The 24,693-nt window shown below is 39.8% G+C and overlaps 1 protein-coding gene across 6 annotated transcripts in view; it reads left to right on the forward strand.

The window, feature by feature from the left end:
• LOC116988564 (adhesion G protein-coupled receptor B2-like) overlaps positions 1 to 24,693 on the forward strand; it is a 514,190-nt gene that overhangs the window by 428,869 nt on the left and 60,628 nt on the right. For all 6 annotated transcript variants that reach the window (XM_033045397.1, XM_033045400.1, XM_033045401.1 and 3 more), the window contains 4 exons: positions 4,737 to 4,887; positions 11,379 to 11,448; positions 17,103 to 17,169; positions 19,796 to 19,881. In XM_033045397.1, coding sequence (XP_032901288.1) covers positions 4,737 to 4,887; positions 11,379 to 11,448; positions 17,103 to 17,169; positions 19,796 to 19,881 — 374 coding nt within the window. The remainder of the gene's footprint in view (positions 1 to 4,736; positions 4,888 to 11,378; positions 11,449 to 17,102; positions 17,170 to 19,795; positions 19,882 to 24,693) is intronic.

Genomic DNA, 24,693 nt, shown 5'->3' on the forward strand with positions numbered 1-24,693 from the left:
ATCTCAGCTCTGTTTTCTATTAGTCAGCTACTCTCCTATCCCTATAAATATATCATCACCACCTATTGTAGGACAATAACATTTTAGTTGGCACCTTATGGAATGCCTTATGGAAAAAAATATATTCTACATTTAGGGCGGCATGGACACGCAGCAGTAGTGTTGCTGCCTGACAACGCTTCCAGTGCTAGAGACCTGGGTTCGATCCCGACTACAGGTGCTGTCTGTACAGAGTTTGTAAATTCTCCCCATGGGTTTTCTCTGAGATCTTCTGTTTCCTCCCACACTCCAGAGACATACACTTTGTAAGTTAATTTGCTAAGTATTAATGTAAAAATTGTCCCTGGTGTGTGTAGGATAGTGTTCATGCGCGGGGATCGCTGGTCGGTGCTGAAAGGCCCGTTTCCACGCTGTATCAAAAACTAAACTCAACAAAATCTTGTGATTTGCCTTTAATTAACACTATGTGTTACATCCTCAAAGAACTCCAACAGATTTTGTCACACCAGAGGTTTCTTTCCTGAAGCATACTGACTGCTTGATTATCTAAATGTCCTGCTGTTCCCTTAATAACAAATTGCATATTTTCCAAATAACAGATGTTAGGCGAATTGGTCCCTAAGTTTGCTATTCTCTGGCTCCCTTCTTTCCCAAATAGTATTGGTACATTTGTTTTGCGAGTACAGTATTAAGAATTTATAGTTGTGGAACTAACCAAGCTTCACTTTAGTTTGCAGCTAGAGGGGGGGGGGATATCTTTTCTGAAAGTAACGTAACTGGATTTCCCAGCCTTTTGTAGTTGGGGCAGTAGGCTTATTCTGTGTTTCAATTAACTTTCAGGAAGAGCTGCTTAAACTTCAGTTAAAATAGAAACTCTCATTTAGCTGAAAATCAATATTCAGTTCTGTCAATATATACAATTGAAGTACTTTGGGTATTAAGCTAAAAAATACTAAAAGCGCTTGAACTGAATGAGCCTATGTGGAATGGAAAGATTATGTTTTGGGTCCAGACTCTTCTTCAGACTTTTCATTTGACGTCAGATGCGTTGAATTCATTTCAGCATCTGTAGTTTCTTGTCTATAAGCTATATGGCTCATTGAGAATATTTGAAGGATAACCTCAAAGCGCCAATTTGGAAAGTTACTATACCTTGTTAGATTGTCTGCATTGAAAGAAGCATGCCACTCCCATTAACTCCAGGTCCTTACAATGTGGATCAGTACTTTTGTAGTTGACACTTGGAAATTGAGGGATTGGAAGATTGCAAAGTTGTTATGGTCTCAATTCATCATATGAATAGGCCTTTGTGCACACCTGCCCATGTGTTTATTTTTGTCAGGATATACGGAGATAGGAAATGGGATGGAAATATGAATAAATTGTCCAGGCTGTCCCGAACAGGGTTCCTTTCCTAAGAATTGTTTGTAACCCAGTTTGTAAGTCGGGAATGAACAAAAGTGGGAGCGGTGTGATGGGAGAATGAGCAGGCACAGGAAGAGCTGCTGCCAGCCGGCCTCACTGACTCAGTGAGTGAGTGTGTGAGTATACCCAGCATTCCCAGCTCTGCTTGACTCCACCCAGCCTTGGATTATTACAGTCCAGGGGTGAGGATGGTGGAGAGAAAGACATGCAGAAATGTCCTATTCCCACACATAAGAAGTTGTCAGCAGCCCTACCACAGGTAGCAAATCCATCCCATCCATCCCGCTGCTCTCCCAAATGCCTGTTGATGTATACAGGGCGATCATCAGTCGGGCATTTGTAATTTGGGGAGGAGCTATTGCTCAATAGGATGCCTTCGCTCCACAGATTTGAAACCACTGTGTTAATGGCATTAATCAATAGATGACATAATTGCGATTCTAGCTAGTTCAGTTTTGCAGTCCATTGTTAACATGCTGAGTTGCAATATCATGTCTTGTAATTACAGAGCTAACAATTAAATTTACTATTATTGTATGAATCATGAAATGGAAACAATGTGAAGTCATTGGTAAGATTATAAATTTAATACCGAATAGTGAGATTCTGTTTCATGGCTGATGCTACAGACCCTAAACTACTTGAACAGAAGCGATTTCTGACCAACATACAGATAGTTTGGAAGGAGTGATCTGTCTTGAGCGGAATGGAATATTTGTAAATTGCATTTGTAAGAAGTTAATTATTCAATCTGCCCATGGTAATGCTAGTACACTTTGGCCTGAAAACAACAAACAAGAAACCTAAAAGAGAAGCTGCAATTTATATAAAATATATTAAATGTATAAACTTCAGGTTACATATGGTGAAACAATGACTATCTTGGTACTAGGACAAAATACATACTGCTGTACAAATATTTAAATCATGTTCAGTGCTTGGATTATAAATGTTATTAATGCACATGACTGGTGGAGTTTGTCCTTTGGAATTCTATGCAATAAAAATGAACGGGAAGGATGTAATTGCTTCGTACGCTGAAGAAGGTTTTAGGTTCTTGTCCCTGTGGTGTATCTTTAATTGAGCTATTCAATTAATTCTACTTGCCTCTTCCTTCTACATTGCCCTACAGAAATATCCTTGGCAAATATATGCAATTTCCCTTTGAAAGTTTGTATTAAATCTGTTTCCATCGTTTATAGGTGTTAAGTTCCAGATAATAACAGCAGATTATATTAAAACATCTCACTTTCTCACAAATTCAATGTCAATTATCATAAATCTGGCTAATGTTGACAGTCAATGGATTTTTTTTCTTTATTTAGTTCATTAAAATCCTTCCTCGATTTGAACATGTCCATTAAGCCTTTTCTTGAAATGAAAATGTAAAAAACGTAGATGCTAGAAAGTAGAAAATGCTACAAATATTCAGCAAGTCCAACTGCATCTGATGAAAGAGAAACTGAGCTAATAATTTTGATGAAGTGTCTTGAACCTGAAATGTCTTCCTCTTCCCACAGATGAGAATTTCCTGCTGAGTATTTCCTACACCTTCTGTTTTTATTTAACTTTTTATCATATCCTCTACTCGAAGTTTTTCATCACTGATACCATGGTAGTAAATCTCCTATCCACTCTCTCCAAGGCCATGAACCCCAGTTGCTTTGGTTCAACAGAATTCTGCACAATGAGAATAAATGAGGAAATGTGTGCTAAATTAGGATTCCGTGCAGTCTCTAGTTATGTGCATCAAATTAAACTGGATCTAACTAACAATAAAACAAACAAACTCAATACATCATAACAAAATCTGATACTTATGTGCACATTCAATTAAAATTGATGTATGACCAACTCGTTCAGATTGTAAACTTTTCATAGGCTTCTGGATGTTCATACAGAATTGTTGTGTCTGAGTTTTAAATCATCACTGATAGTAGTTTTTGAAATTTATATTTTCCATGAGGTGTCACCTTGCAAGAAATCAATGCTTTATCTGCAGAATAATTGAGTGTAATAAATACATAATAGTACAGGCTACATCTATTTGGTGCCAGAGTCATTTGATAAAATTAACATTTTACAAACTTCCACTTTTCAGTTTTTGTACTGTGCTTTGCTCATTGTGCATTGTTTGTGATAAATTATTCTAATGTTCCACAAACATAAATACATTAGTTGCGAGTTGTAAGAGAGAACTATTTTGCTGGATTGCAGAGTATAGGAGTCATTGGGTAGTAATTTATATGTAGGTTGAACATACATAAATTGGACACAAACATATCCATCTATTTCTCATTTACTTGGAGGTTTTTGTTGGATCAAAGCTATTTCTCCATGTTTGTTCCTATTTGCACAGGAAACAACAGAAAATACTGATGAGTTCATTTTTCAAGTGTTCTATCAGTCGGCTCTGAAGACAAATGTCTTCACATCTGACACTGCTATTCTATTCTTATATATTTAACATTTCCTTGAGACACAGTGATTGAGCTCCTCCAGTTTAGCCATAATTTGCACTGAAGTGTACTTTCATCCAGCCAATGGAAGTTTTCCCAGCTTTGCTTACCTTAGGTTGGAGGCATGTACGTTGTTTAATGTAGACATTGTATCATTTAACACACCTAAGGAGCACCTGTGTACAAGTTAGTGTTTCTTTAAGGCACAAGGTGTTTTTGAAGGCATAAGTTAATATTCCAGGGAGATCATCAGGCCAACTATATATCAAAACTAAACTAAAATAATGTAGAACTCAAAAGTGTTTGATGAAAGATATTTTGCATTGGTAGAAAGATTTCTCCGAATATTGAAAAATATTGTCTTTCTTCCGGAGAATAACACAGAAGTGACACAGAAATATAAATCTGGGCCATTTTGTAAATTGTATCTTAGGGTGAAGAATTCATGGAAGTTGAATCAAACTGATCGTAATATAAGTAAACATGAAATTATGAAATCATCCCTGTTCAGTATTGGTGATGAAATTATGAAATAGTTCAAAGAGAGGTTCTACTTATAATATCATCTCATTTATATTGCTATACATATATTAAGCTAAGTGAATATGCTGAGTTCATTCAACTGTTTAAATGTAACAACCAAACATTTTGTTGCTGATGGGATTAACACCAAATGCACTGCAAAATGCTCAAACTTTAACAGCAATCTGATTTCCAGGAAATTAAGAAAATTGCTTTATTTTCTATGTTTTTACAAGGAGCTTCTCAGAGTCTTTAATTAATGTAGCTTCAGAATGTATTTCTCACTCTCATTAAGAAATTACTTCACACATTTGTACTACTTTCCCACAGGGTGTGTGTATGATGACAGCAGCGTTCCTGCATTTCTTTTTCCTCTCTTCATTCTGTTGGGTATTAACAGAAGCCTGGCAGTCCTATCTCGCTGTGCTGGGTAAAATTAGGACGCGGCTGATAAGGAAACGCTTTCTCTGCCTTGGCTGGGGTATGTGACACTCTTTATAAGTAGAATGCATATCATGTGTGATTTGCAATGGAACTGTTAACAATTGAAACTCGGAGCCAATGGTTCAGATCTGTCCAAGTGGATTGGATGGATCTTAGTGTTAATTGTATTATCAAAACTGCTCAGTACAACATATTTTATTTCCCTCAGCCATTGGAGATGCTGTATTGTACTCAGTAATGGGATTCATGCTTCAATAAGGAAAACCACTAATGAGAGTACAAATACCCAATCAATAATATGATTCATCAGTGCAGTTTTGGTATTATTAACCCAGTTGTCTGCCTAAGACTAGTTCTGCCCCTTACTTGTCTTCCAAACGGCTGTCTTCTGCTATTGAAGAGTTAGGTATATGATCTTCTGCAGGTAGTTCAGAACCATCTTTGGATTCTTTATCGGTCCCATTTCATCTGTGTTCTTCCCCCACATTAAACAACTTGTTCTCTCTGATCCCGATTAATTTAACTCTTTGCAACAACTTTAATTGAAATATGCTTTTCCACTATCATTATCATTTCTTAATCCTTCCTTTCCTGGAACATCTCAAAGCTCTGTAGAAGTCAGAATACCTATTTTATTTAATTTAGGATTATCAGTTCAAAGGGAACATTACTATAACCTCATAAAATAAAAACATTCAACAGGTCAGGTAGCATCAGGAAAGAGATAAATAGTTATTTTTTCAGGTTGATGCCTTTTTAGCAGAAGACAGATAAATTGGATCATGCTGCCATGTTTATATGGTTGAAAATCAGTGCTATTGGGCAAAATCATGAAAACACAGTTTACATCCTAAAATGGCACGTGTAAAATTCAAGCCAGTACTTCCAGTTTCAATGGATGCCAGCCAACAGAATCCTTCCATGAGGTGTGAAAGAAGTGACAATCAGTTGCCATGAAATGCTGAAATTAGTTTCACACTTTAGAAGAATTGATGGCCATCCAGAGGGATGGAGGTTTTCCTAAAGTTCCATTCACTACACCTGTACAATTCAAAGGGCAATTTGATTTTTTTGTCTCCCCCAGAACTCCTTTGAAGTCGCTCACTGATTCCAAAGACTCCAGCTGTTTGCCACTCTGACAGTGGCCCCCAAGCACTACCATTTCTGGATTTATTACCTCTTTGTCATGAGTGCATCTCTGGTGGCCCTTTAACGTATTGTGTGTACGGGAGATGCAGGACAAGCATTATAAGCAGAGTATATATGCCCGAAGACCCACAGGGAGAAGTAAAATATCCTATCTCTGTAGAATATACAGGGAATACAACCCTGTCTCCAGCCGGTGTTTGGAGGCTAAGATTTTGAGGGCAGTGCTAATAGAAATCTGTGACCCACCCTTGGATGGAGCTGTTAATACACTCCATGCCTTGATGGCTTTGCTCATAGAGATCATTGTCACACTGTGGCTATGGTTCGTTCTATGTAATGATGACTGATTTAATCCAGCATTCCCAGCTTCCTGCAGATCACAATGGTAGGCCCATCGCTGACAGTTTCTACACTATGGAGGGACTTTATATCCTTTGCCTTGAACAGACTTTATATCCTTTGCCTTGAGAGAATCATGCTGATTGGCAGTTTGACTTTCAGGCATTATGGATTAGTGGAAGTTTAGTGAAAGATAGACAGCACTCTTGTGATACTCTGTGCTGCTCATTAGAACCCAGACATCCTCATTAATCACAAAGGTGATTGCTCCCTGCATGTACAACTTGCAGTGGACCAGGGGGGGGAAATTCTCATTGTCAGTATCATGTGCCACAGAAAATTCACAACGCTCTTTCCTACCATATTTCAGTTACTGCTTCATCCATAATGTTGGCCTTAAGGGGATTAGTGCTGCGCTTTTGACTCCAGTCTGTGTTCCACTGTACCTCGTGGAGTGTGTTAATATAATTAACAGGATGTCTTTCATTTACAGTATCATTTCGAGGTCATCCTTTAGTACCCACCTGAGTGTGGATTTCTCTCTATGTTGCTGCCTTGTGGACAGTGTTGCCATTAGGGCATCTTGTTATCTAACCAAGGCCCTTTAAGATGATGAGGAGGTGGTGGAGGAACAGGCACAACAGGTGACAGATGATGAGGATTTTGGTAAAATAGTGGCCTTCTTGCACCGTCCTGACAGGCCTAGGCAAATTTCCTCGACATTGTGGACCCCATTTCACAGGCGCGCTGTCCAGTCAGAGAGAGAATAAATGTGGAAACAATTGACCACGCTCATACCATCTGCCTTTGCTATTCAGTTGCCAAAGTTCATTAGGGGTTATTGCTATGCTCCAACCCTGTAAACCCACTACATTGGACATCACCAATGCTCACATAATCACTGAACCCTGAGATAAGGGCCCATTTGATCTTGGCCACTGGCCACTGGCCACCTGCTACTGATGTACAGCCCACTGCTGTAGTACTTGAGTGATTTGTGAAGTATGGAGCTTTGTGGTAATAAGTAACCTTGGACATCAGCATTGCAAGGAGTGAAGATAATGAAGGTGGCAGGGTCATCAGACATATTCAACTCTACATGTGATTTTCCAATTGTAGGATATTGATATCAATTTGTCCACATTACAGAGTAAAGGTATGATGATGGAACCGATGACTAAGGTCATTTGTCATTTGTCATTTGTCATTTAGGTGTCCTTGAGACTCTTGAGGTGTCCTTGAGACTCTTGAAAGGCGCCCATAAATAAAATTTATTATTATTATTATTATTTGTCACATTACGATATCTTACCACTCAGTTGAGGAATCCATTACGACGGTTTTACGTAAATGTGCAAAATGAACATTTGATGGTTAAAATTCTAACATAATAAGTTAATCAAACTACAAGCAAGCACCACCCATCCAAATGGTTAGCTGCTCATATTCAAAATGCATTCCTTTCTCAATTTCTATGCAATTATTGTATACAGGTGGCTTTCTCAAAGCCTTTCTGAATAGAATGGGACTAGGTAATAGCCTGAACCAAGTGTCAGAAGGAAGCCATTTCCAGTTGTGGGTCCCTGCTAATCTGTAACTCTCAGCCTCATTCTCTCAGTCTATGGCTGGTCAGGCTGAGATGCTCCAGATAGAATAAAGTGGAGGAAGATACTACAAAGATCCAGAGAGCCACACCAATGAACTCATCTGAAAAAGTAAATTTTCCTGATACTGACTGTCTTTTATACATTTGTGAGTGGTTTCAGAATTTTATATTTTTCAGATTTGTCATATTGAAAGTATTTTTTGTATCAACCAAAGCCCTTTTTTGTTGTTGGCATTTACAACTTCATGGATTTACTTGAAGAAACATGTCTATTTAATCAATTCAACCTTGGGGTGAGTTGGGTCGCCCTAGTTTACTGCAATGCTCACAAAGTTAAGCTTCCATGAACTTGGTCCTGCAGGTTCATGGAAGCTTAACTTCTTGAGCCTTACGGTAAACTAGAACGAATCAACTCATGCCAGGGGTGAATGTATTAAATCATCAGGCTGCTGCAATGATGTGTGATCAGGGCTGCAGTTTATTTCAGTTGATGCCAAACTACAGCCATCAGTGATTTTTACCATCCAGCAGTGATTGTTCTTTGCCTGACTGCGTCCTATTGTTACCATTCGGAAATACAGCATTTCAATTCCAAATTTCAGCCTTTTAAAACAGATATACAGTAATTCACCTTATCTCATATAATTCAGAAAACTCTTAGCAATCAAGTGCATTCCAGTATAAAAATGAACTGAGATGGGTTTTAATGAAAATAATAACTTTTTTCTGGTGAAGTAAAGTGGAGCAGATGAGCAGTCAAATCCCAATGTTAACTGCCAGTGGAGTAGAGATTTGCCACTGTTGGAATAATCAGAGATATTATCAAACATTTCTAAATGCAAACTATTTAAGCTGTTGTGCTTGTATTTGCAATTAGTTCAAGCTTTACATCTTTTTAAGATAAACTTTCCCTGAGAAATTTCAAGCCTTCTACAGAAATGGTGTCTTTCTCTTGGCAGAAAGGGCCGCAGCAGGTGCAAGTGGTGCAGTGCTAATGAGAGATTTCTTTTTCAAAAGCTATCTTAAACAAACAATTTTGGGGGATAACAAGTGACCACTATCATTTAAACATGCCTGGTAGAACTAATTTGGGGATTCACATGCTTAGCACAAGTTTATAAAAAAAGCTAGCTAGTTTAGTTTATTGTCACGTGTACTGAGGTACAGTGAAAAGCTTTTGTTGTATTGCTATCCAGTCAGCGGAAAGACAATACATGATTACAATTGAGCAATTTTACAGTGTATAGATACATGATATGAGAATAACGTTTAGTGTAAAGTAAAGTGCGATCAAAGGTAGTCCGAGGGTCACCAATGAGGTAGATAGTAGGTCAGGACTGCTCTCTATTTATGGTAGGATGTTTCAGTTGCCTGATAACTGTTAGGAAGAAACTGTCCCTGAATCTGGTGGTGTGCGGTAAACTAGAACGAATCAACTCATGCCAGGGGTGAATGGATTAAATCATCAGGCTGCTGCAATGATGTGTGATCAAGGCTGCAGTTTATTTCAGTTGATGCCAAAATACCTTTTGCCCGATGGGAGAGGGGAGAAGTGGGAGTGGACAAGGTGCAATTAGTCCTTGATTATGCTGCTGGCCTTGCCGAGGCAGTATGAGGTATAAATTGAGCCAATGGAAGGGAGGTTAGTTTGTGTGATGGTCTGGGCTACATTCACCATTCACTGCAATTTTGTTTGCAGTCTTGTATGGAGCTGTTCCCGAACAAAGCTAAATGCTTTCTATGGAACACCTGTAGAAGTTGGTGAGAGTTATAGGGGACATGCCAAACTTTCTAAGCATTCCAAGGAACTGGAGGTGTTGTTGTGCTCTCTTGGTCGTTTCTTCAATATGGGTGGTGCAGGAGAAGTTGTTGGTGATATTGACTCCGAGGAATTTGAAGTTTTCAACCAGCTCTACTTTGGCACCGTCAATGCAAACTGGGGTATGTGTACCGCTTCGCTTCCTGAAGTCGATCACTAGCTCCTTTGTTTTGCTGACATTGAGGGAAATGTTGTTGTCTTGACACTAGATAAATGCCTTGGAATGGTAAATATAAGTTTCACATCCACACTTCCACAGAAGGTATGGCAGGCACTTCACAACACGAGGCAGCAAGTATTTGGATTGCTCAGTGACCACAATATAGATTCCACTCTTGACACACCATGAGATATCTTACTGGAGAAGAGGTAGAAGAATTGTGTTTTGTTTCTACACAGTGGGTGAGAAAGTCACAGAGGATAATATGTTCAGTGTCAGAGCCGATGGCAGCGGGTGTTCAGCCAAGTCCCCTGCCCCAGGACATGGTTCCATTGTAGAAATAAATCTGTTTTACATGACAACCTCCCAACATGACAACATCTTTCTACAACTATGCAATCATTTGCATCTGAATATTTCATCTGCACTTTACACTAAAATACAGATGTCCTTCAAGAAGCCACTCGTTCTTCATAAAGTGCACACAGCTCATTAATAGTGTGAAGCATCACATTCTCTTCTAGGTGGTGAGTATATGGAATGAGCTGCCAGAGGAGGTGGTTGAGGCAGGTACTATTTTCAACATTTAAAAGACATTCGGAAAGGTACATGGATAAGAAAGGTTTAGAGGGATTTGGGCCAAACAAGGGTAAATGGGCCTAGCTTAGATGGGGCATCTTGGACAGCAAGGACGAATTGGGCCGAAGAGCCTATTTCTGTGCTGAATGATTCTATGACAAGATGGACCTAAAAGGTACCAGTGGAATTTGGCTAGGAGAGAGGGAAACATAACTCTTTGAGGAGGAAGTATTTGCTGAGCATTGATAAATGCCATGAAGACAGGCAGACTGATGGAAATTTTTAAATGTTCATTTGTCCAAACACTTGTTTCACATTTGTTTTCCAGTCTCCTGTTTGTTGGTTTACCTGGTGACATTTTTACATGCAGCAATTCTCAATAGCTTCTGAAACCAATTGTACAAAATGTTCGAGGTTACTCTTTTGCTCCATTATTTCCTTTTCTTTGCTCACTTCTTTTTGGCTAGTTTCATAATTAATATTTTCTTTAACAATTTTCTCTTACTTTTAAATATTCTACCTCTTATTTTTTAATTGTTGCAAATATATTTGAAATAATGCTGCAGGAAGCTTTTAAAGTGTGACAATGTGCAAATTGATGGGTTAGATACTGTAATGCACCTGCAAAGGTGAGCAAGATGATATAATATTTCATGAAATAAGAGCATGAATGGAAACCTGTCAGACCCGGCTGAAATTTTGGGCCAGATAGCCCCTCCACCTCCAACTAATGTCATGGTCGTAGATGCGTCAAATTGAAAACTTTGGGATGTGATCTGCAAGGTCTGAGAATTATATAACTGTAGAAATTCCGAGATGTAATTTATGGAGCATAAAACCTGGTTTTCACAGTTGCTTTTTGTTATTTCTCATCAGGATTACCTGCACTGATTGTGGCCATTTCAGTGGGATTTACCAAAGCCAAAGGATATGGAACAGCAAATTAGTGAGTATCTGCAGCAATGTAATCCTTGTGGAAGCTGCTGTATTGCAGCTGTTGTTGTATAATCAATACCATCAGAGAGCACACCCTCCCCAAATAATACATACAATACCCAACTGCAGTTGCTCAGCTCTTGCCGAGTTAGACTAGCTAGCTCAGCCTCTTCACTATCACCAGCTACAGCCAGCCACATCTGGAAATTGAATCACCCCTACTCTTAGTGTATTAAATGAATACAGTGTAATGTTAACAACAAATTGAAAGCAGGCAAATATAGATGAAATTTGGATATTCATATTTAAAGAAATTGTATTGCGCTTTTCTAACATTCAGAGGTATTAAGCTTTCACCCTGCGTGTGTCAGTCGACAGTGCTACTCCATCAGCAGCCTCGGGGGACTGGAAGGAGAAGGGAGTGCAAAAAATTAGGACATAGTGGAGAACAATACCTGCATTTCCCATGGAGACACTGTTCCTGGAAACAAACGTTACAGTGACAATTTCCAATCCATTGATTTTGGGGATATGTTTCACTGCGTTCAGGATGATAGTCATAGGGTTACACAGCACAGAAACAGGTCCTCCAGCCTAATTTACCCATGATGACCAAAATGCTCAATCTACACTAATTCCACCTGCCTTTGTTTGGCCCATATGCGTCTGAACCTTTCTTATCTACGCACCTGTCCAACTGATCGCCTTGACGAGCTGTAAATTAATTGCCACGGTATGATCATTTAATGCCATTTCTTCCAGTAAGTAAATAATAGGCACTGCTTTCTGGGGAAGGAGAGGGGGGGAAGAAGATGAGGAAATGACAGTGGTATTCATATGAATTGCAATAGGAAATGCAGTTTCCACATCGTTGGGATTTCAAAACGTCCAAAGATAACGTCTCACACTTTGTTTACACTTAAAATAGCCCCATTTTTTTCCGCAGGCTTAAAATTAGGTGTTACCGTCATAATTTTCTTGACAAAATTACCAGGATAAGGATAATTGCAGTACAAATGCAATAACCTTTTTGTGTCTTAATTGCCTTCTTAATATTCACTCTGCCACTAAATGTCTCTAGAGATCCCAAATTCAATTTACCTTCCAGGGTTGCTTAACACTGTTTACTCTCTTGGGTTTTTCCCATAATTTTGCAAAGCTGAGGACTAAACTATTTAAATCCCCCACACGCAGCCTAAGAAGGGGTTCCCTCAATAACTCTTCAACCTCTTTCTGCATGGTGCAAGATTTAACCTTTGAAATTTAATGGTGTATAATGCTATTTTACAAAATATTATTGTGATTTGATTACATGCATTAAAAAAATGACTCATTTGGGAATAGGTCCACACAAGAATCCATTTCAACTACATTGCTTTGAAGTGTGGCACCGCTGTTGGTGCTGCAGCCCCCAGCGACAGGCATCGGGTTCAATCCGAACCTTTGCACTACTGCCAGTGATTGTATGGGTTCCCTGAATGCTCCCGTCTTCTCCCACTCTTCAAACATGTCCTGCTAGATTAATGACTAGAATCAAATAAGGCCATTAATAGATGTGTGAGAAAGAATATAAGGGAAACAAGGAAGGGGTACCCGACACTGATGGGACTGCTTTGCTGGGCCCCAGCAAAGACCTGATGGGTGAATTGACTCCTTCGGTGTCATAAAAAGCAAGTTAATCTTTTCTCTGTTTATAAATAGTTCCAGCTGGATAATTCAGCCAATATAGTTGCCCCAAAATTTGCATGGAATCCCACAAAAGCAGACCAGCTGGATTAAACATAAATATGTAATTGAGTATGTAATGCCCCAAAAATTAAAATGATAAGTGGGTTGTGGAAATAGGAAAGAAGTTATGTTCTTCCCAGATGCTCAGAGTTGCAGGATAAAACTCACAGTCAGAATATAGTACAATTAGGTACCACGTATTAAAGTGAAATTCTTTGCTCCAGAGCCCACGATAAAATATTTTCTTCTCTGTTTCCTGTTTGGAATCTATCTTCCCAGCAGAACTCCTAAGAGAGACATTTTCCCATTGTTCTAAACGTATTCCTCACTCTAAGGAAGCCTTTCGATTCTAAAAGGTTGTTTTACCATTGTTATCTTCAAAGTTTTCATAAAAACTTGGGTTCTGAGACCCTTTATAAATGAAGAGGCAAACTTTCAGCTTTGATCAATAATGTTAATAATAATAACGAAGTCCCTCTGTGCAACTCATCAGTTGCCACTGCGATTAAATATAGTATCAACTTTCCCTGATCTACTCTACATCATTGGTGGTTTGAGTGATAAATTTAAAGATGATAATTTCTATCTTTCCAGGTTTGTGGTCTGATTTTATTGCCACTCACTTTGTAGACAGAATTGCAATATAAGACAACACATTTCTTGTTAGGGGAAGTTTTCTGCTTCAGCAATGGCATTATAAATAGAGGGTAAGATAAGGATGTTAATCGACATACAGATATGAAGTGAGATAATCATTGTGCTAATCAGCACTTTGGACAGTATGTTCAGTGAGTAGTGTGCCAATGACCATTCCTCAACAGCCACCTGCTGCAAACGTCAGTGGCTCAGGCTCAAGATGCATTGCTGAGAAATGTCTGGTTGAATTTCCAGGGTGACACCCGCCCAGAAAATTCCACTTTCAATTCCATCGTCGTGATGTAGCAATACCATAAATAACCTTCACAATCAGATTTCTAGGCAAGAGGTGTAAAGGCACACAAAGGACATTTGTTCAATATTTATCATTTCTTGATTCATGCTGTTGAATCTCCATTAAAGTGTGGAAAATATCTTAAATTGTTCAAGTACGACAATTTTGCACATTTGTTGTATTTGCAATCGGGTGCAGGCAGCAGCATCCAGCGCAGTGAGAGATATAGTGGATAACAAACTAAGGAGTGGTCCCAAAGTAGTTTTGGAGCAAAGGATTGTGCCACCTGGCCAATGAAATGACAGAGGTAGCTGGAGCCCTGCATGTTCCCGTGATGCACATTTGATTTGAAAAAGGATGGAGCAATCAAAAGAGAAGTTTTTCAAATTCTGCTAAATGGATGTGAGTGTTAATGGAGGGGAGCTGGATATATATTTGTTCCAGAAAGAAGCAGAGGCCACTGAGACATTCCTGATGGGTGATGAAGGTGTGTATAGAAAGGGATGCAAATTCCAGGAGTAACTCAGCAGATCAGACAGCATCTCTGGCGAATATGGCTAGGTTTTGCATTGAGACTCTTCTTCATACTGAACGTGTACACAGACTGGATGTCCAAGGTAAAGATGAGTAGGTGATCGGAGAATTTGAAGTTGTCAAAATGGTGGAGGGTTTGAGAGGTGTCCCAAATATAGAGGGGAAGGGTCTGGACAAGGGGATTCAAGACAGAGATGAAGAATGAAGCAAGAAGTTCGATGGGGCAAGGAACAGGACAGGAACAGTCTTGTTTGTGGATCTTGGTTAAGACATAGAAGTGGAGTGGATGCACCATCAGGTTGGACGTTGCGAAGAGGAGAATGCCCCAATGTGATGAGGTTTTAAGGTAAAAGGTGGCAGTTGTAAAGGAATTTTGAGGGTTAAGTCTTTTCACAACAAGAATGATTGATATCTGGAATGCGCTGCCAGAAGAGGTGGTGAAAACAGATATAGTTACTGCATTTAAGAAGGTAGAGAGACACTTAAATTGGCAGCACATGGCATATGGTCCTAATGTGGGCAAATGGGATCAGCGTTGAGCAAAAATGTCAGCATGGACTGGTGAGTTGATGGACCCATTTCTTTGCTGTACAATTCTGACTCTATGAAAATCATATTTAGACTAATTTGTTGGGAGTTTTTAGATATAGAGTCCACAAAGGAAATGTGACTCATGTCATGTGCATGGACACGGAAAAGGTGTTGATAGCTTTTTTTTCCAAGATTGAAGCCCATGCAATAATCGGGGTTGTAGCAGGATAAACAAACAAACAATAAACAGACGATAGCTTGAAATGTTTATCTTTGAACTGGAAGGAATTGCACAGAGGAGTTCCCCGGGGTTTGGTACCAGGACCACCATCTTCCTAATAGAGCAAACCCTCTGTTACATCGAGTTCCCCAGTTATCTGCATTCTGAACTAACCTGAACCGCCCAACATGGTCCAAGGCACATTCTTCATTTTTATCCCAGCCCCAACTCTTTATCAGCTTTCTCTCCCCCTCTATAATCTGTCTGAAAAATGGCCCCGACCCAAATCATCACCTATCCATGTCCTCCAGAGATGTTGCCTGTCCCTGTGAGGTACTCCAGAACTGTGTTCTCTCACCATGTTATCTTACATTTAACCTTTTCTAGCTCCTGACTTAACTATTCTAATTATTGTAATACCCAGCTGACCAGCACTCCTCCATAAACTTGGAGTGATCCAAAACTTTACTCTCCAGGTGATAACTGACATCAAGCTCTATAACTATCACATACTTGCTGGATCTCGCTGAAATAGTGCCTTGACTTTAAATTCATCACCTTTCTATTTCAACCCCTATCCCCATGTCCCAGTGAGAGAGATCTGTGGTCCTCTAATCACTCTAACATTGGCATTCATCATATCAAAATCAACTGCCAGTGTCCTGAACTGTGACATTTCCTTCCTAAATCCTTCAGCATTTTGGTCTCCCTCTCCTTTTTTAAATTCTTGCTTTAAATCTAAGTAATTGACCAAGCTTTTTTTTAATCTCCTATTTCTTCAATAATGATTCTGTGGAATACATTGGTTCATTTACCCTATTGAATATGTTGTATATTTCCAAGATTTTATTGGGCTGAATATTGTGGGCAAAGAATGAACAGGGACAGAGAGAACAGATGTACAAATTAGCCATAATTTAAGTAAAAGATGTGGAACCTGTTGTAGTGGTTAAAGGATCCGCTCCTATTCATTCTTTTAATCTTCTTTTAGTTTACTGGAAGTGAAAAATAGATAATTAACACAATTACGATGCACAAGAATAAGATTCCTTTTCATCGTTCAGTCTCCCACCTACAATGAGTCCAGGTTTAGGTTTATTATTGTCATAGGTACAATGTAAAGCTTTGTTTTGCATGCTATTCAATCAGAACAGATAATACTATATTTTCATAACTATACATAAATACAATCGTCTAACTCAAGAAAAATAGGTAGAGCAAACGGGAAGTTACAGAGTGCAGAATATAGTTGTCAGCATTGTAGCGCTCCAGTTCCAGAGACAAAGTCCAATGTCTGCAATGGGGTAGAGGTGAATCGGACAGTACCCTAGCTTATGGAAGGACTTCAGAAGCCTGATAACAAAGGGGAAGAAGCTGTTCCTGATAACAAAGGGGAAGAAGGGTGCATCCTTTCAAGCTGCTGTACCTTATGCTTAACAGAAGCGAGAGAAGGAATAACTGAGGTTGGACAAATCTTTGATTATTTTTACTGTTTTTTCGAGGCCGTGTGAAGTGTAAATTGAGTCAATGTTTATGATTTTATTGAAATCTTGTAGAGGAATTGAAAGGATGGGGCAAAGGTAATTCTCTTTTTAAAACAGAGAATGGAAATTGAAGATAACCCATGGGCCACTTTGAAGCTTAACAGAACAATATATCCCTTTTAATGATGATGTGTGCCTCTCAAAGTGCGTGAAACTGTGTTTGTTCTCGCTTTCAGCTGCTGGCTGTCCTTGGAAGGAGGCCTCCTTTATGCTTTTGTCGGACCTGCTGCAATCATTGTCTTGGTAAACATTATGTTTTATGCTTCGGGGAATATAGAATGTATGATGTGAGAAAATGTTGTATGGATAGTTTAAACCTTTACCCTGCTGTGTGCATTACATCATGTGGACCAAATGCATAATTCTACCCAGTCTTAGAACTCATGGAAATAAATTATTACTTTACACATACAGTTTTATGCCCAATGTTGGCTTTTTCAGATTCATGTGCACATCAAAGACTGTGTATTGCCTTGATTTTGTAACAAGCTGTAGTCATACAAAATGTCCTGTGTTCATATTCCATCAAAACATGAACACAATTTTCAATGGAAGAATTAACCAGAGGAACATACATCAGCAGATTGTTGGGATGTCACTCTGTAGAACCATCAAAGCAAATGCACACCACCAGTTAGTTTAAACAAATCTGTTCCAATATTTTGGTTTTATGAAATTAAATTATTTCCGATTATATTGAAAATAATTGATCAACAAAATATCAATGCTATACACACAGTTTCTGTGAAATCTATTGAAGGATCACACATACAGCACATTCTGAATTGTGATGCATAGCAGACTCAGAGTTTCTGCACACAATAGTTTCCACAACTTATCAGTGTTTTGTTTCAAAGGTTTTTGGTTTCTCAGGGAAAATGTAGATTCAGTTCAATTATTCAATGATACTTTATAGTTAATTATTCAATGATACCTAGCTAGGTACAGTGAAATGCTTTGTTTTGCATAGCAGCCGGTAAAATTATATAAGAAACGTTTTTGGTGCCAACAAAGTTACAAAACTTCACCGAACTGTCCTATCTACTGCCTGCGCCGCACATGGCAGCAGGCATACCCACCGGATCCCCCTTCGTTCTTGGCTGCCCTCTGCCAGGTCCCCCTTCATTCGTCCTAGTGCCTTGTCACAGTTGCGAGAGGTTCTACTTGTTCAGATGTGGCTGCTGAACATTGACGACTATACCGGGGGCTACTTCCTGCAACATTGACCACTGCATTGAGGATACCTCCTGCACCCATGAAGAAATCACAGACTTCATTAACTTCACTACTAATTTCCATCCTGCACTCAAATTCATTTGGACCATCTTGGACATCTTCCTTCCTTTTCTTGATCTCACCGTCTACATCACAGGAGATGGACTATCAACTGACATCTATTATAAACCTCTATTATAAACTAATAGTTACAAACATCTATTATAAACTACATTTCTTCCCAATCTGCCTCATGCAAAGACTCTATTCCCTCCTCCCAATTCCTCCGTCTACGCACATCTGCGCCCAAGATGTTCTATATCAAGACATCTGAAATGTCCTCATTCTTTAGAAAATGGGGGTTCCCCTCATCCATCATAGATGCGACCCTCACAAGGGTCTCCTCGATATACTACGCCCTTGCTCCCCGTCCCCCCAGCCGCAACAAGAAGAGTCCTCCTTTTCCTCACCTTTCACCCCATACAGCACATAATCAATCCTCTGACATTTTCACCATCTAGCCACATCTTCCTATCTCCACCCCTTTCCGCAGGGACCGTTCCCTCTGCAATTCCCTGGTTAACTCATCCCTTCCCACCCAAACTTCCACCTCCCTAGGTGCTTTCCCCTGCAACTGCAGGAGATGCAACACCTGTCCCCATACCTCCTCCCTTGGCTCCGTCCAAAGACCATGACAGGCTTTTCAGGAGAGACAGAGGTTCACTTGCACCTCCTCCAACCTCATCTACTGTATCCGCTGTGTGGACTCCTATATATCGGCGAGACCAAGCGCGGGTTTGACGATCGTTTCGCTGAACACCTTCGCTCAGTCCACCTAAACCTACCTGATCTCCCGGCTAAACAATTTAACTCCCTCTCTGCTTACACCCCAGCGATATGAATATTGACTTCTCTAACTTCAAGTAACTCTTGCTTTCCCTCTCTCTCCATCCTTCCCCCTTCCTAGTTCTCCGACCAGTCTGACTGTCCCCCTGATTAAATTTTATCTCTGTATGCTCGGCCAGCACGGTGACGCAGCGTAGGGTCACTGCCTTACAGCGCTTGTGGCACCGTAGACTTGGGTTCAGTCCCGACTACGGGTGCTGTTTGTACGGAGTTTGTATGTTCACCCCGTGACCGCGTGGATTTTCTCTGAGATCTTTGGTTTCTTCCCACACTCCAAAGAAGTACAGGTTTGTAGGTTAATTTGCTTGGTATAAGTGTAAATTGTCCCTAGTGTGTGTGGGGTAGCATTAATGTGCGGGGATCGCTGGTCGGCGCGGACTCGGTGGGCCGAAGAGCCTGTTTCCGTGCTGCATCTCGAAACTAAACTAAACTAAGCTTCGCTGTCACCTTCTCCTAGCTAACAATGATTAATTCTACATTTTCCTTGACCTTCATCCCACACTCAAAATGATTGTGTCTTATTTTCACACCTTACCCTTCCTTATCTCTGTGTCTCCCTCTCCCCAAACTTTCAGCCTCAAGAAGGGTCTCGACCCGAAACGTCATCCATTCCTTCGATCTAGAGATGCTGCCTGTCCCTGAGTTACTCCAGTATTTTGTGTCTATTCGGTGTAAACCAACATCTGCAGTTCCTTCCTACACATTGAATAAATCCTTACTAACTGCTGGCATTCCTTTCCTTCACAAGGTAAACATGCTGATTGGAATCATAGTGTTCAACAAGCTCATGTCCCGGGATGGAATATCAGATAAGTCCAAAAAGCAGCGAGCAGGGTAGGTATTGGCATTGAGGTAATTGAAAACTTTGTTTGGTTTGCAATGTTTGTGAAATATTGAATCTCAGATTTACCTTGTCCACTACCCTGCATCTGTCAATTATCTATTTACTGCATGGAAAGTTCATTTTTTCCCTCGAGCAGTTCCATTGAATGACAGCTCCTCAGTGTATGTTGGAGATATATGTAACTGTTTCCAAGTGTAAGTTTAATATTCAGTTACCTTACTCCAAAATAAATGGTAATGGCTTGACTTTTCCAAGAATTCCTTCTTTGAGGATGCTAGTATATTTAATCAGGCCCTGCTTTTCAGGTATCACATGCTCAGCTGACAGCCCATTTAGATGGTGACAGCACATGGTGATGCAGCATCTTGAAATAAGTCAATGGGAGTACCCAATGACTTTCAGGAGGCAGAATGCAATGCAGAAAAAAGCTGTCATCAAGACAGGATACAATCTGACAGAGAGTTACAATCGTGATGAAATATTGGAATGGTTACCATGGAGACAGTAAGTTCAAGCAGCCAAGCCACATTATTTTTGAAGATGCCATACGGTTATAGCTTTGCAGTGCTGATGATATGCTGGTGACAGCAAAGAAACAGCAGGGATACATGTTCATGGTTAGCAAAGTCAGAAATGCATTTAAAAAGAGCAGAGTACATTTTCTCTAAAGACAAGAAAGGTTTTAAAATGTAACCATCAATCTTTCAATGGTGATTTCACAGAATGAGCTCCCACAGAGTATAATGAATGCTGAAACAATCAAAGCATTGAAGAAGAAAGCAAGGCAGATTCCCAATTTAGCAAACCAAAAAATATGCCTCGGCCCATCATCAAATCCAGGCTTTGACATACCATGACGTAAGGCACAGGGAAGAAAACCAAGCAAGAAACATAAGGGGACATGTCTGTCAGTTTTTGTTGCCAAAAGTCAAAATGTTTCCCTGATCTAAACATTGAAAGCTCACTTTGTACGGGAAAGAGAATTAGATTAAGTCAATTGTAGAATTTATACTATTTGTAATGCTTTTTGTTTTGTGGGAGTGTCGTTTTTCCTTAGCAACATCATGAAAAATGAGCAGGCTGGTTTACATTCAGCTGACTTAATTTCCTTATCCATTATTCGCCGTTTTGTGACACAGCTGAGCTTCATCCCCTCTGCTTTCCATTTCTTCCTAAAACACAAATAATGACAGACCCTCTTGTTCATTAGTAATAAAAACATAATTTTTTTCCAACACTCAGCAGGTCCGCAGCACCTATGCTGAGAGAAACAGTTACGTTTTCACATGGGTGACTGTTTCGGCACAGCTCGACCAGCCCCGGAAATACTAGGGGACCGAGGAATTGATGGGAATCCACATTAGTCAGAAAATGGTAGGACTGAAGGCAGATATATCACCAGGGCTTGATGGCCCGCATCCCAAAGTACTCAAGGAGGTGGCCCTAGAAATCGTGGATGCATTGGTAATCATTTTCCAATGTTCTCTCGACTCTGGATCAGTTCCTGTGGACTAGAGGAAAGCCAATGTAACTCCACTTTTTAAGAAAGGAGGGAGAGAGAAAACGGGGAATTATAGACCAGTTAGCCTTACATCGGTAGTGGGGAAGATGCTGGAGTCGATTATTAAAGATGTTATAGCAGCGCATTTGGAAAGCAGTGAAGGGATCGGTCAGCATGGATTTATGAAGGGGAAATCATGCTTGACTAATCTTTTGGGATTTTTGGAGGATGTAACAAGTAGAATGAATAAGGGAGAACAAGTAGATGTGGTGGATCTGAATTTACAAAAAGCCTTTGACAAGGTCCCACACCAGAGATTAGTGTGCAAAATTAGAGCGCATGGTATTTGGGTTGGGGTATTGACATGGATAGAGAACTGGTTGGCAGACAGGAAGCAAAGAGTAGAAATTAACGGGTCCTTTTCAGAATGGCAGGCAGTAACTAGTGGGCCTCGATGCCTCGTCAAGCCTCGGTGTTGGGACCCCAGTTATTTATATATATTAACTATTTAGACGAGGGAATTAAATGTAACATCTCTAAGTTTGCGGATGACATAAACTGGGTGGCATTGTGATCTGCGAGGAGGATGCTATGAGACTGCAGGGTAACTTGGATAGGTTGGGTGAGTGGGCAGAAACATGGCAGATGCAGTATAATGTGAATTAATGTGAGGTTATCCACTTTGGTGGCAAGAACAGGAAGGCAGATTGTTATCTGAATGGTGCCAGATTAGGAGAAGTGGAGGTACAATGAGACCTGGGTGTGCTTGTACATCAGTCACTGAAAGTAAACATGCAGGTACAGCAGGCAGTGAAGAAAGCCAATGGCATGTTGGCCTTCATTGCAAGAGGTTTTGAGTTTAGGAGCAAGGAGATCCTACAGCAGTTGTACAGGGCCCTGGTGAGACTGTACCTGGAGTATTGTGTGCAATTATAGTCTACTAATTTGAGGAAGGACATTATTGCTATTGAGTGAGTGCAGTGTAGGTTCACCAGGTTAATTTCCAGGATGGCGGGACTGACGTATGATGAAAGAATGGGTCGACTGGGCTTGTATTCGCTGAATTTAGAAGGATGAGAGGGAATCTTATAGAAACCTATAAAATTCTTAGAGGATTGGTTGGGTAGATGCAGGAAAAATGTTCCTGAAGTTGGGGGAGTCCAGAACTAGGGGTCACAGTTTAAGAACAAGCGGTAGGCCATTTAGGACTAAGATGAGGAAGTACTTTTTCACCCAGAGTGTTGTGAATCTGTGGAATTCTCTGCCACAGAAGGCAGTGGAGACCAATTCACTTGATGCTTTCAAGAGAGAGTTAGATTTAACTCTTAGGGCTAAGGGAATCAAGGGATATGGGGAAAAGCCGGAACGGGGTACTGATTTTGGATGATCAGCCATGATCATATTGAATGGCGGTGCTGGCTCGAAGGGCCGATTGGCCTACTCCTGCACCTATATTCTATGTTTCTACTATTTAAATTTGCTACACCGTGTGCTATTGTAAGGGCAAGAGTGCAGAAGTCAACATCTCGCAGCCACCAATACCACTCAGAACCCATCTCCTCATATTCATATAAACTCATTGTTTTGGTGAATGACAGTGTCCAAACACTTCACAGTCTGATCATTAATGTGCAATCTCATGGCACACACTTCCTTTACCACTGACTGGTGTCACCGCTACCAGCATAAAACCACATGAAGGAAATGCATGAATTTATTTCCTCTCTATTAAATTTGATGCAATATCTTAACATTGTTGCATTGAGGAAAAAGTGTTATGGTGATTTTGTGACAGTTAGTGATGGATGATAACTTTAGGATCTTATCTGCCTGAGGCTGCATCCTCCTGTTTGCAGTTATGTCAGGCAAGTGAATCTTTAAATCCTCAGTCTTACGAATGTGAAAAACCCTGAACTAATGCATTATAAGCCACCAGTTTGAGAAAGTCTCTCGGGCACTCTAATGAGTGGAAACTCCATACTCTGTCTGATTGAAAAACAAATTGCGTAGGTTTGATACTGAATTGGCATGTCACTGTGATTGTAGCATTATTACATTTGGTCAGTCCCACCACAGAAATGAAAACGATATTTCATAAAAACTAGTTGAACCATCAAATGCAGCAAGGAATCCAATTTATTTGACCTTGGAAACGAATACATACTGTAAAATGAATCTAAAATTATTTCAAAAACAGCTTTTACTTTCCGTGCAGTAAAGATAAAAGAAGTTTAGAATGGATGCTAGGCAGGTAGATAGATTGGGTGCCGAATGATCATGTTTTCTTTACACTTTTTACTTTGGCAGTCATTATTTAGTTATTAATAAGGGTTGCAATGATTAATTGAACGCAAATGCTCTCAACATCTGCCAAACTCACAATTCAAATTCACAGCAACAGTGAAAATTAATATGCATTTCTTAAACAAAATGTATCATTAATTTACTGACTTTTTCCTTGACGGATGATTAAATACATCAATGATTATATAATTGTGGGGAAGATCAGATTCAGTTTTTAAATGTATAAATTACAGAAATTTAATTAAAGGTTCAACATTAAGCTGAATAATCATACTGTATGTTGCTGAGGCCTTGAATTGGAGGAAGTGTTATTGATTGACCTGTTAAAACAATTTTTATCAACCGAATAACTATTAACATCACGGACAGGCTGTGGTGAATGAACACAGTTTGAAATGTGAAAATCACACTCAACTCCAAAATGAAACAACATTTGAGTTTATTGACTGTAGCAAGGTTCCTGCTGGCGCTCTGATTGTTTTTAACCTTTGGGCGTTAATTATGTCTCATTAATATTTATGCCATGTTCTCTGTATAATATGTGGATTATGGGCATCATCGGATAGCTGGTTAAACTGACCAGTTATTACAGGGATTTGGTAGACTGTTCACCTGATAGACATGATATTCGTAATTATCAGGTGATCAGTCCTTCAGTGATGATATATGTCCCGGATCATTGAGACCAAACATGGGGCCATCACCTAGAGGAAACAGCCTTTTAAAATGAATTATCTAAAATGAATACCGGCAACAGACAGGCTCCTCTTATGTCTGGTATGGCTAAGGATGCAAATGAAAGAACCAGTCAAATGCATTTGAATATAGTGCGACTCAGAGATTGGATTGTTGTTACACTGGTTCATGAGCCAATCTTCATATTGTGTTTCCTAACACAGGATGTAATGACATCTGTAGGATTCCATTTTGCAAATGAATGTTCAATCTGTAAGCTGAAGTTTCTTTATACTTTTTGAGGTTGTGAATTAATCATTGC

The sequence above is a fragment of the Amblyraja radiata genome, chromosome 27, assembly GCF_010909765.2.
Source record: "Amblyraja radiata isolate CabotCenter1 chromosome 27, sAmbRad1.1.pri, whole genome shotgun sequence".
In the NCBI taxonomy this organism is placed as follows: domain Eukaryota; kingdom Metazoa; phylum Chordata; class Chondrichthyes; order Rajiformes; family Rajidae; genus Amblyraja; species Amblyraja radiata.